The 14,253-nt window shown below is 37.7% G+C and overlaps 1 protein-coding gene across 20 annotated transcripts in view; it reads left to right on the forward strand.

Annotated features, from left to right (window-relative positions):
* PARD3 (par-3 family cell polarity regulator) overlaps positions 1–14,253 on the forward strand; it is an 823,651-nt gene that overhangs the window by 540,921 nt on the left and 268,477 nt on the right. For all 20 annotated transcript variants that reach the window (XM_064285100.1, XM_010600277.3, XM_010600267.3 and 17 more), the window contains one exon: positions 1,094–1,321. In XM_064285100.1, the coding sequence (XP_064141170.1) occupies positions 1,094–1,321 (228 nt within the window). The remainder of the gene's footprint in view (positions 1–1,093; positions 1,322–14,253) is intronic.

Below are 14,253 nucleotides of genomic sequence, written 5' to 3' on the forward strand. Positions count from 1 at the left end.
TTGGGTGCTAGGCCAGCAATGACGGATGAAGCTGTCTCTCCTGGGTAAAGTTTTGATTGTCTTCCGAAGCTTGATGCTATTGGTATTATCTCAGGTTTTTCTGCCCTAAAACCTCAAGAATAGAGCCAACATTTTAATTCCCTGAACCCTCACCTGCCATACTACTAAACTCATCTCAGTGGACACTTGGCTAAGTGTTCTTCCTTCTGTCCATCTCCTGTTTTTCGAACATCTATTGTTGCGAGGCCTGGAGATATAAGTGCTCATACCCAGTTCTTTAGCCTCCCCCCTCCACCTGTTTCTTAGAGACAGTACTTCTGTGGTTTGTTTCTCTTAAGTCCTCTATTGCTCTTTCCACAGAATATGAATTTTTTTTCAGAATTAGTTTTCTACCTAGCACCATGTTGCCGTGATTATGTTAGTGACAGGTTGTTCCTTGTGCTCTTGTTCCTTATTGAGGGTTGTGAGTCTTCACTCTAATGAAGAGGAGACTTGATGAAGCTCATTGATATGAATATTTAACTTCTGCTGTAAATAATTTTAACCTGCCAGAAAATGTTCTCAATTAAGTTAAAAAGTTCACTCTTCTTTGCTTACCTCAGCTTTCTCTTTGTCTCTGCTTTTCAAATGAGCTTCTAGGTTATTCTGGTTCTTTTATTTGCATTACTTGGAGCAAAATGATTAGAAAAAGCATTCATTTGTTGAGCGAAAAATGGAGACTGATGACTTATTTTCACTTACTAAGTCCCATGGAAAGGGCATTTTTAAATGTAAAGGTTTTATTTTGTTTAAAGGTAAATAATTTACTATATTCTTAAAAACTGTTTTAGAGTAACTTTTAAAATGAAGTTTTTCCTAATTGAAAATAGAGAAACAAACCACATCTAATATATATTTGAGAAAGACAAACATTAGTTGCCATTGCTTTATTTATTAAGATCGACTTTTCCATCCACATTCCAGAACTCATCATTGCGTGAGTAATGTGTTTATGGTCATTATGTCGTTGAAGTTTTCCATAAGTCACAGATATTCAAGTATGTAATTTTTGCCACTCATTCTAATCAACTTCATGTGTTTGTAAACTTCCAAGGTTCTCCGAGCAGAGATGTAGGACCTTCACTGGGTCTGAAGAAGTCGAGCTCGTTGGAAAGTCTGCAGACAGCAGTTGCTGAGGTGACTTTGAATGGGGATATTCCTTTCCACCGTCCCCGACCCCGGATTATCCGAGGCAGGGGGTGCAATGAGAGCTTCAGAGCTGCAATCGACAAATCTTATGACAAACCTGCTGTAGATGACGATGATGAAGGCATGGAGACCTGTAAGTCTACAGTGACAAAAAGAATAACAATTATCAGCACCTCTACAGCGCAGCAGTTCTTAAAGTATGCTCTGGGGAGGCCAGGGAGGTTCCCAACACCTTCAGGGGGTTTTGTGAGGTCAAAATTGTTTTCATCATAATACTAAGCTGTTACTGCCTTTTTTAGTCTCATTCTCTCACAAGGACAGAGTGGTGTTTTCTAGAAGCTGCATTTCCTGTGATATTGCAGTAGATTAAATGCAGAAGCAGATAGGAGAATATGTCTTTTCATCCAGGTATTAAAGAGATTTGCGAATGTTTAAAACCATACCATTTTTTTCAATAATTGTTTTTGGAAAATATAGTTATTTTTCATAAAAATATTTGTTGACATAAAAATGCATTATTGCTTTTTTAAAGTAATTAATACATATTTTTTTAAGTTTCTCACTTTTAATTCAGTAAATTTTGATACATTTAACTAACATTAGAAAAAACGTTTTTTAGAGTCCTTAATATTTTTGGGGGGGGGGTGAGGGGGGACTGTAGAATGTCTTGAGAGCAAAAGGTTTGAAAATCACTGCTATATAGTATGACTGTAATGTCGTGTCCCTAATGAATATATGTCATAATTTGTGACTTTGAAAACATACCATTTTTTGTTTTGTTTTACTTTTGAAGAATTACTCTTTCTTTCCTTATACTGAACTAACAAGATATTTTTGTGTTATGTGTGTATATTTCCAAACTGCATAATATTTTAAGCCAAGACTATTGCAAGTCAAAGGTTACTGTGGAAGAGAAATATATTTTCCATTATATATCAAGAAAAACATTAACGTTTATAGATACGAACAAATGTATGCTTTGGGGGAGTTATCTTTATAGTTAAACATTTCCATTGATTTAAAAATAAAAATAGCCATTGTTTTAAAAACAGAAAAAACCTGCTTGAGTTTTAACTTAGAAGAGAAAGGGCTTTGGAGTCCTAATAAATAGTAAAAATGGTTGATTAGCTTGTATTGTTTATAATTACTAATTTACCTTTTTGTTTTTTAACCTAAAATGTGACTCAACCACTGGAAAAGGACACAAATAGGAAAGCAGTACTTTGTCTCTCTAAACCTTTATAAGAAAGGTTGGAGGAAATAGCCTGAAGTTAAAGCAGAGACTAGAGATAATTTATGTAGATTTGGTTGGTTATAAATTACTTGCAGTTTAACATTTGGATGGACCACTTCTATTGTATCTATCTAAGTTAGGTATAGCTGAAAGAACTGAAGAAAAAATTGAAGCCTCGTGTTGCAGTACCGAAAGATTGTACGAGGAAAATATTGAATGATATAGGAAGCCTCAAAAGAAGATGGAAGAAAAACAGTCACTGTACCCAAAAGAATTGGCTGGTGTTCAGCCATTTCAGGAGGTAGCATATGATCAAGAACTGATGGTACTGAAGGCAGATGTCCAAGCTGTGCTGAAGGGAATGGCAAAAAACAAGGCTCCAGGAACTGACGGAATACCAATTGAGATGTTTCAACAAACATATGCAGCGCTGGAGGTGCTCACTTGTCTGTGTCAAGAAATTTGAAAGACTGCTTCCTGGCCCACTGACTGGAAGGAATCCATATACGTGCCTATTCCAAAGAAAGGTAACACAACAGAATGGAGAAATTATCAAGCAATGTCATTAATATCACACACAAGCAAGATCTTGCTAAAGAGCATTCAAAAGCAGTTACAATAGTACATCGACAGGGAACTGCCAGAAATTTAAGCCAAATTCTAAAGAGGACGTGGAACCAAGGATATCATTGCTGATGTCAGATGGATCCTCGCTGAAAGCAGAGACTACGAGGAAGATGTTTATCTGTGTTTTATTGACTGTGCAAAGGCATTCGACTGTGTGGATCATAACAAATTATGGACAACATTGTGAAGAATGGAAATTCCAAAACACTTAATTGTGCTCATGAGGAACCCATACATAGACCAAGAGGCAGTTGTTCAAACAGAACAAAGGGATACTGCATGGCTTAAAGTCAGGTAAGGTGCGTGTCAGGGTTGAATCTTTTCACCGTACTTATTCAATCCATATGTTCAGCAAACAATCCAAAAAGCTGGACTATATGAAGAAGAGTGGGGCATCAAGGCATTGGAGGAAGACTCACCAACAATCTGCATTATGCAGATGACTCACCCTTGCTTGCTGAAAGTGAAGAGGACTTGAAGCACTTACTGATGAAGATCGAAGACCACAGCCTTCAGTATGGATTGCACCTCAACATAAAGAAAACAAAAATCCTCACAACTTGCCCAATAAGCAGCATCATGATAAACAGAGAATATTGACATTGTCAAGGGTTTTGGTTTACTTGGATCCATAGTCAAAGCCCATGGAAGCAGCAGTCAAGAAATCAGACAACATATTGAATTGGGAAAATCTGCTGCAAAAGACCCCTTTAAAGTATTAAAAGGATGTCACTTTGAGGACTTAGGTGTACCTGGACCAAGCCATGGTATTTTCAAATGCCTCATATGCATATAAAAGCTGGACAATGAGTAAGGAAGACCAAAGAAGAATTGACACCTTTGAATTATGGTGTTGGCAAAGAATATTGAGTATACCATGGACTGCCAGAAGAATGAATAAATCTGTCTTGGAAGAAGTACAGCCAGAATGCTCGTTAAAGCTAGAATGGTGAGACTTTTCATCTCAAGTACTTTGGACAAGTTATCAGTACTTTGAATAAGTGGACAGTCCCTGGAGAAGGACACTGTGCTTAGTAAAGTAGACGGTCAGCAAAAATCAGGAAGACCCTCAATGAGATTGACTGACACAGTGGCTGCAACAATGGTCTCAAACAAAGCAGTGATTGTGAGGATGGCACAGGACTGGGCAGTGTTTTCATTCTCTTGTGTATAGGGTAGCTGTGAGTCAGAACTGACTGGATAGCACCTAACGACGACAACAACAAAGAATATTGTGATGGTGAAACCCATTGCCACCCAGTCGATTCTGACTTATAGCAACCCTATAGAAAGTACCCCATAGAGTTTTCAAGGAGTGCCTGGTGGATTCGAACTGCTGACCTTTTAGTTAGCAGACGTAGCTCTTAATCACCATGCCACCAGGGTTTCTGTGATGGTGAAAGGTAGTTTTAAATAAAAAGATCATCTTCCGAGGAGAATTTTTTTTTAATTTATATTTTTTCCTAATATATGATGTGTTTTAGAAGGTGAATATTTTTTGCCATAATGTGACATGCAAAGCAAAAGTTAGGAAAATGATTTCCATCATCTTGAGTCCTTCCCTGTCGTAATTCTTCATATAAATCTGGACAGTTTTTTCACTCTGTCCAGCCAATGACTTAAAATATACATGCACCTATTCTTGCCAAATGAAGAGCTCATTTTCTGTTTGCTGCCAAGCCAGATCTCGAAGAGCCTGAGTCATATAAGCTTTTGACCCTGTTGAGTTTTCTCCTCTTTCACCCATGTTTCCTTGCCATGCGGGCCGGGACTACTTGTACAGCTCTTTGGGGATAGGAGCCCTCATGCTTCTAGATCTTCTTGCTATCTGTCTTGGTGTTTAATAAGAGAGAAGGTGTTTTTTTTTAATTTATTTTTTAAATGTGCTTATTGGTTTAAAAACATGCTGATAGATTTTATTTCACTGGTAGAAATGTTGATTCATCTTGTTTTTAATTGTAGTAAAAATATATGTCACAAAGCATTTGCCATTTCAGCATCTTTTGTGTGTGCAGTTCAGTGAGGTTATTCATCAGGTTGTGTTTCAGCATCTTTTGTGTGTGCAGTTCAGTGAGGTTATTCATCAGGTTGTGCAGCCCTCACCAATGTCTGTGTCCAATGTGGTGTGGTGTTTTAGCCGCTCAGGAGAGATACATGGATACACAGGTAGATGGAAACATATAGGACATATAGAAATAGATTTTGAATTATTATTGAATTATTAGCACGTACAATTTATGATGCGTCTGACTTTTTTCCTGTTCTGTTTACAATGTCATTTAAGTTCGCTGACTTAAAAAATGCAGTTTTCTCACATGCATAATATGTTACCAATTTCAAACGAAATGAAATGGAACACGTGTCAATACAAAGTATATTCTTAATTGTATAGGTACAGTCTCCAGAGTGTCTTAAAAAAAAAAAATTTTTTTTTCAATGCTTAAATCCTAATATGTCCCAATATAAAATTAGTTTCATTTTTTAATTGAAAATAAGTTCAAGTATATTATATTAAAATTTATTCATTCAATTTTCCTCAAGAGGAAAACAATCAAGCAAGTAGGCAAATTGAAGTTCGGATACCAAAGGTATTGTTATGGTCAAAAATTGGAATAGACAGTTATGACACTGGACCTAAACCTACAACCACAAAATACCGTATTTTTATTTCAAACCCCTGTTTTTCCTTCTTGTCTTGCCAGTTTGCTGAACTTTGGATACCACAAAAGAATGGCAACTATTATAAATCTGAAGTTTATGTAATCTGAATTGTTGAAATTGTACTAATAGAGTGGAATAGAGCCCTGACCCGAAATTCAAATGACTTGCCTTCTAGTCCAGAATCTTCTAACAATTTGGGATTTTGGTCAAACTACTTAAAATCCTCTAGCTTTAATTTTTACTCATTTGTAAAACTGAAGATTTGAATAACTAGAACATTGATTTTCAGACAGTGTGTTGTGATCTATAGTCAGGAGACGTCCCTCTGGGTTCCTGTGCAGTGGGAAGGTAAATGGGAGGTTAAACAAGGTTGGCTCTGGAAAGACCACCCAGCTTCGTCTCTCCCCCGCTACAACCATTACTCTGCCTAAATTTTTTTTTTAAACAGTTACTTGCATTGAAGTTCTTTGCAAATTTTTATTAAAATAAGAATTTTAATTAAAAAAAGGTGGTTTGCCATTTTTAAGAAAACCTTGAAAAGCACTGGTTTAGATGGTGTCTGATGTCCTATTTAGCCTTCTAGAGTCTGACTTGACGGCAATGGGTTTTTGGTTTTTTAGAGTCTATATGCATTGACTTACCTACCTAAATCCTGCCCGCCTTCTGCAAGCTCTGTGAGAGAAGGGGCTGCCATGTTGCCTTACTCACTTCTGCATAACCAGCACCTAGCATTGTTTAGGGGGGAGGGGAGCACAGATTATAGGATTCAGTGAATGTGTATTGAATGGGTACATGGATGATCGAATGCCTGCATAACTACTACCTGCCTGTGTGTGTGTGTGTGTGTGTGATAGGCAGAGAGAGAGAAATGGAGATTTTCAATATGATGTAAACCTCATGGGAATGACATTATCATACCTGTTTGTATCCCACACTGGACCTTGCGCATACAAGACCTTTAGTGCCTCTGCACACTCTTTATTTTGTTTGTTTTCCTTAAAAAAAAATTAGTGTCTGTTGAGAGTGGCATTGCTGCTGGTGGTCATTGGACTGCTACCTCTGTATATGGCTGGAGACAGAAAGGCTTGTTTATGCCACCATGTTGTAGGAAAGCATACTGGCTCAGTGAGATGCTCGGTTAGCTTCCTCACCAGCCTTCCTATTCAGAGTCTGGCTTGTGAATTTTCACGGTGTGGTCTGTGCACTTCCTGCTGCTGTGGTTTCCACAGTCCATGGCACTCGTTTCTGGTTGTGCGTCTCCATCTTCACTCTTCCTCTTACTGCGTGGCAAGCATCCTGCTCTTGTGCTCTGTGGGCCTCTGTCACAGCAGCTCCTTTCTTGTACCATGGTGTGACTCAGTTACAGCTGTTTGTTGAAGTTAAAAGGCCGTGTCACCCTTGAACATTGCTCTGAAAAGAGGACCGTTGTTGGAGGAGACAGTCTTTTGTTCATAGGACATTCTGTAGGAACGCAGCACACCCTATAAGAGTTAGGTTGCAGAGTGGGCTGTCACTGAAAAGCAATGGACGGAGGGAGTCTAGGTCAGGTTGTAAGGAACAGAGAGTTCGTTATTCGTTCTACTCTGATCTCTTATTTTTCTGCTATTACGTAGCACTTTTCCTCTTAATAAGTGAGACACTTAGTCCTGGGCATAGTTATTGCCTTTGTACATTGGGCCGAGCACCTCACCAGTAACTGTATTTCACAGCCCTGTGGGGCAGGCCTCTTCTCAGCCGTGTTGAAGTCATGGCCTGGGCACAACATTGGGGGCCAAGAGACTGGGGAGGGATCCATGTGGTATCTGGTATCTGTCGTCTTCCTGTGGAGATGGCAGAAGCCAGCGTTTTTGTCTCTCATTTAATCCATCTGGCCTCTCCATGTTGTGTGTGTCTGTCTGGATCAAGATGGAGCTTTGTATTCTGGGACCCATTATCTCTGAGGCCCTACCTGTGTTTGACAGGTCAGGGCATCTACAATCTGCTCCCTCTTCTCTGCAAATTACACACCCTGCCTGGCTCTCAGCAAGCAGCTTCCACAGCCCCATAATAAATCAGTTTCTGTTGCTCTGAGAAAATGCATGCAATAATATTGCTTTGTTTTCTTTTTGCAAAATATATAATCCAGTATTTTCCCAATTAAAAGTTGCCAACAAGGGTAAGCCTCACCATGAATTTAGTAACAGATTTTCTTTGGGGTCGAGGAGGGTGAAACACATCAAAACCAAATACTATCCTATTAATTGTACATATTGATTTTCAGATATATCTAATTTAGAAGCATGCAGACATGATGCTTTTGAGTAGGTTGCCTTTTTTCTTAGTACTCTTATTCAGAGATAAGGAAAAAAAAAGCTTTGTTCTAAAATACATACAGGTAGTCCTCTACATACGACGCATTCGAGTTATAATCAATCTCTCTTATGACCGTCTGTATTTTTGTTTTCTGAACACATTATGGTTAGTAATGTGTTCTGCATAGAGTGTTGTAGCTCATAATTTGCTGATGTTCTCATTCTTAGATGTTCATTCAAAGATGTTCAAAGATTGAATTTAAAAAATACTAATAATGAAAGGCAATAATAATGAAAACTACCGAAAAAAAAAAAAAGGCATTTGTCTTATGTCAGAACTGACTTCATGAAGGACTCATTGGAATGGAACTCTGTCATAAGTTGGGGACTACCTGTACACGTAGGTCAGGCTAGCAGTATGAGGTGTGAAGAAACTAAACTTATATGCTTAAATCAGTTAATGTGAGAGCTTCCAGGGGAATCATTTTTCGTTGTTTTATTATTATTAGCTACAAAACAACATACTGCATGTGGTGTCTGAGATTTTCTCCTCTGAGGACTCTGAATACTTTTAGCTGCCATTTGTCACCACTAAGTCTAATTTTATCTTAAGCAAAATCCATTACGTTCCAGCAAATCTATAGTAGAAGAATTAAGGTTATGGGTTTCAAAGTCCAAGTAGAAGGTTTCCTATTTGCTGGATCCATTCTTCTGAATAACTAGATGTTAACCTGTGAAAATATTTGTTCTGAAATGCTAAGAATAAAATTTTCTGTCCTTTTATACTGATTTGTATACTTAAAGAGCCATATGCAGGTTGCTTTTTTTTTTTTAAATTTCTTAAAGGCACTTCGATTAAATTTTAGGAGGCTTCTGAATGCGTTATGGGTTGTATGCATGTGAAGTAGCCTAATCCTTACATTTCTTTTTCCAGTTAAGAAGTAATTTATGCTAAAAGTAGAATAAGAAGTCACATATAAAGTGTTCAAATTACAGAATCCTCACTTCTGATCTTTTTTTTTTTTTGGTCAGGAAACTGTATTTATACAGTTGACCAAGATCATGTTTCTTAGTAACTGAATCTCACAGTGCATATTTTCTGATTCTCAGACCTGTGATTTTTCTAGAACATGAAACAAATTTCCAAATAGGAAAGCTCATTACACTAAAACTACTTTAAGTATTTAAGCATGCATTAATGAGTTGTGGCACCTAAAATCTGATAACTAGGCTCTAAGTTCCTGAGAGGTCAGGGGTGGTTGAGCCTAGTGGGTAGGTAAAGTGACACATAAGAAGCCATGAGATTAAGTACCATTTTAGGGAAACACACAGGTTACCACTGTAGCAAGGGATGGGTATCCACTCAGCCTATGTGGAATTAGCATGGAGAGAAAGGTAGAGGGGCTTCCCAGAAGAATTGTTGTCTGATGAGTGGTCTTTAGTTGGGTGCAGAGGGAGCAAGGAGTAGTGACTGTCTTTGGTAGAGGCGTAAAACATGGAGGGTCAAGGCCTGCCATAAGTCTGTGAGATTGGTGTGTATCGTGCTGGTGAGAGCATTATAAGGACTGAGATTTAATGTATAGTTAAGTTAGAGACCAGATTACAGACCAAAAAAACCAAACCCACTGCCATAGAGTCAATTCCGACTCATAGTGACCCTATAGGACAGAATAGAACTGCCCCATAGAGTTTCTAAGGAGCGCCTGGTGGATTCAAACTGCCAACCTTGTGGTTAGCAGCTGTAGCTCTTAACCACTGTGCCACCAGGGTTTCCAGATTACAGACAGCCTTGCTTAAATGATTTGGATTTTCAATAAGGACCTTAAAAAGCAATTAAAGGATTTCAAGTAAAAGAGCATGGTCATTGGGGCCACAGGGCAGAGAATACATTATCAGGGATGGGATAGTAAGTAGCAATGTCGTGACATGAAGATCATTTCTATGATAGGAATGCAGTAATCCAGGTAAGTGATGATGCTTGGCGATGCCGGTGAAATGGAGGAAACTGCGTTTACTTGCTTAGCGTCTCACACATAGAGATGGATGATGATGTTGTGATTTCCCTCATTAGCACTTCTAGGCTCAGAAGCTTGGAGTCATCATCCCACTGTGTAACCGCTCCATTACCAAGCTTTATAAATTCTCCCGTGAAATCTCATCACTTCATCCTTTTTTCCAATCTAGTCCAAACTCTCATTATTTAATGTCTGAAGTTATTGTTAGAATCCCCTACCTGGTCCTCCTGTCTGTAGATTCACACAATAAGCTCTATAATCACATTCTTATGCTCACAGGCCCTGATGCCTCCTCGTTCATACTTGCCCAGTTCCTGCACTCTCCACAAGGTTTATCTTCTTCTTGCCCCCAACTTCTCCCCTTTCCCTATAATCTGTGTACATTAGGCTGCCATTTCCTTCTTCAAGAAACAAACTTTACTCAAGCGGTTGAGTTCCCCTTTGACTTTCTAATACCCTAACTAATTATATAGAATTTGTCTGAAGCTTTTTAGTATAAAGCATTTTTTTTTTTTTAATCCAGTGTGGATTTTTTTGGCATCATAATTTTGAACACTAGCTTTTGGGGACGGTCAGTCCGACTTCTCAAAAAACAGCAAAATGAATACAGCATTGCTAGCCATTCGTGATTTTGTCTTTCACTTAAGAGTATGAGTAGGGAGCTGAATTCTCTTTCTTTGGCATAATAAGTAGTATTTTGTATATCATTAAAACATACGTTTTTACCCCAAACTCACATCTTGGGTAAAATAAAATTTTTAGTGGCAGTTCCAACAGTAGGATTATGAGTGCTACCATTCTGATTGTGTAACCAGCCCATGCAGTCAAAATTACTGAAAGAAAATCCTTTGCCTTCACCATATATTTTCCCCATGGACAAATAGCAACATCCATTGTAGCCCATCATCTGAATGGAGAATTTAATTGGACATCAAATGTGAATTTACAAGGGTACAGAAAATCGAGGGGCTGCCCTCACTGTGTTTGTTCTATAGCATTCTCTTGCGAAGGAAGGGATAATGATAAATAATAAGGGACGTGATATTCTCTCTTATCCTCAGGAGCATTTTACCTGCTTCATTTGTGGGAATGGATTAAAGAGAATTTTAGAATGTAAAAGTAAAAACAAAGAATGATTTGTGGCAGTAAGTCTAAACTCTTTGGAAGTGTGATCCTATTGATTTTGTCCCACTACTCACCCCACTCCCAAGCATAAGCAGAGTTTTTTTTTTTTTTTTTTTGGTGATAAAATAAATCAACTTTTAGAGTAGAATGCATTAGAAGTCATCTATTTGAACTTCCCCAGATGCAGAAATTCCTTCTGTCATACCACTGATAAATGGCCACTTCGCTCCTTCATATTGTTTTCTCCTTCCTCTGTCAGACTCCTGATTCTTCATCATATCAACTTATTATTCCAACCCTGAATTTTAATGTAAAACCTTTTTAAGTCATCATGTTTCATGCTGGCTTTGTGTGTGTGTGCATTAGTGTTCAGAAAAAGCGAAGTTTTTCCTTTGCCAAGAGCTCATCCTTCTAATGTTAAAAGTCAACGTCCAGAAAAGCTGATTGTGTTATTCAACGCCATCTGTATAACTAGCTGTTCATTTCCTACATTTTTCTTCCTTTTCCAACATCAAAATGTTCAACTAAAATCAGAAAAAAATACTGTGTCCCTGAAGTTCTGGATTCCTACTCAGGATTTGCAGTGCCTGGAATTCCAGGCTTTATTTATTTTTGTTACGTTGTTTTTTTCTCCCTAACGTTAATCAATAGAAATTGGTAGTGGTAAGAGGATTTACTAAGTCTAGTGAAATTTTCCAAACGAATGTGTTGGTTACCCTCTTTAAGTTTTGCTGTTAAGGTAGATAGTTTGTAAAGTATGACCGAATCAACAAATCAACGTATGTAGATGTTTTGCATTTGACCCTTTGTCTTCCAAAGTATATTGTAAATTGCACAAGAATCTTGTGTTTCTCATATTGCTTATTGTTGCTGAGTCAATCCCAACTCATAAGGACCCTGCAGGACAGAGCAGAACTGCCCCAGAGGGTTTCCAAGTCTGTTAACCTTTACAGAAGCAGACTGCCACATCTCTCTCCTGCGGTTTCTATTATTAGGTATTCCCAATACCTAGGGTAAAAAAAAAAATCAAACCAAACCGGTTGCCATCGAGTTGATTCCGACTCATAGTGACCTCATGGGGCAGAGCAGAGCTGCCCCATACAGTTTACAAGTTGCGGCTGGTGGATTTGAACTGCCGACCTTTCGGTTAGCAGCGGAGCTCTTAACCACTGTGCCATCAGGGTTCCTAAATACCTAGGATAGTTCCTTATAAATAATAAGCAGTAGGTGACAGTTTTTTTTCCAATGCAGTTGGTTATTTGTTTAATCATTCAGTTAGTAAACATTTAATAATGCCTTCTTTGGGCCATGTCTTCAGAGGAGAGTACTTGTTGAATGGTGAAGAAGTAGTAGTAATATGTTATCATTTTGGTTTTATATTTCTGTTTATAACTATTGAACAAATTTAAATCTGGTAAAATTGTTCAAAGCTGCCTAAAATGACGTTCAACTGCTAAATCTTACATTTGTGATGAATAGCACTATAGCTGTTCCATCGCTGCTCTAAAGTGTGATTTATGTTATATACCTATTTGAATCTTTCAGCTGCATTTATTATAAAATCTAACTCATACCATGAGGAAATACATTGTCTTACATAAGTGAATTTTAGAGTTGGGCAGCTTCTGGGTTTGTTGATTCCACAGCCTAATGGGGTTATCAATGACCTAGCACCCTTCTGCCCCTCTGCTAACCTATCCACGAGTCACGTTATCCAGAGGGTAATTCCAGAGCTCAATTTCCTTGTTCATGCCTAACAGAAGGGAGTGAAACGTCTCCCCAAGCATAGAATGTGTCTTCCCTTTCAGTCTGATTGGGCCCCTCTTGGTCTAATAACCTTGGACTAACAAGTCAACAGGGGCATACAATCTACAGGGCAGTTTAAACTTAATGAATTCACCCCCTGGAGCTAAGCTGCATTCTTGAACAAAACCAGAATGCCATTAGGAAGAAGAAATGGAGAGATGGATTTTGGATAAACAACTGACCGAAATCATTACAGTATCAATAGTAGCATCGCTTTTCAATTAAAAAAAAAAAAAAAAAAAAGATTCTAATAATCATGTGGCTTAGAGTCTACTTTTGACAGTAAAATATCTGTGATGACTAGACAGAAGAATTTTGAGCTTCTGTTGAAACCTGAAGCCATTTTCTGCATAATCACTAACACATAAGTGCTTGACCTTTTCCAAATTTCTTGGTGACCCAGTCCTAACATGATACCTTGCAGAATTGAGTAGCTAAATTTGTAACATGGACTAGAATTTCAAGGGAGCTCCATTTGCATGTCTTAAAAACAAGGTAATTAAGTATGTCTTAATTGCAGAATGGCTGTGCTGCCCTAAAGAGAACTAAGTAGCTTCACACCACACCTTCCTTTAAAAAAGGAAACTTGAAAGTATCTCTTTATAAGTAATCACACGGGAAGGAAGTTGATAGTTCAGTCCATAGAGCAGGTTAAAACAAGCGGAAATGCTAGTCAGAAATAATCATTTCTTTTTGTTTGGAAGGAGGTAATCCTCTTTCTTTGTGCAGGCTATCTGCAAAGGAAAGTAAACAATCCATAAAGATGAGCAGAATTAAAGAGAAAAAAGTCAAAATTTATATAACATTTGAAATAGGGAACTACCTAAATGTAGGTTTGTGATAGTTTACATTGTAATTTGCTGTAGGAACACAGTAGATCGAGTCAGTTACTCCTAGTATATTAACCAATACTTTTCTTCCTTGGAAAATAATTTATATGAATATTTTTTCTACATTTTCTTAGGTTAAGGGAATAAACATATTTTATGTACCTTATTATAAAGCTAGTATTAAATGTACAATGGCTGGTCTTAAAACTTAAAAAAATTTTTCTCACCTGGTTTATGAGTAACCTTGAATATATCTTTTTAAAATGAAGCATGCGATCAAATTATTTAAGCTTTTAAAAATTACAGTATTTATAGTTAAGGGGAAAGTGAGAGATTCTTATTTTTCTCCATCAAATAATTTTAGAGTTTGAGACGTATATAATGTGATACTCTAAGAGAACATCTTCTGTTTGTACATATGAAGCCACATATTGCTAAATATTTTTAATTAGCTGGCATTCAAAGGGATTAGTTAA

The sequence above is a fragment of the Loxodonta africana genome, chromosome 4 (genome assembly GCF_030014295.1).
Source record: "Loxodonta africana isolate mLoxAfr1 chromosome 4, mLoxAfr1.hap2, whole genome shotgun sequence".
NCBI classification, from domain to species: Eukaryota; Metazoa; Chordata; class Mammalia; order Proboscidea; family Elephantidae; genus Loxodonta; species Loxodonta africana.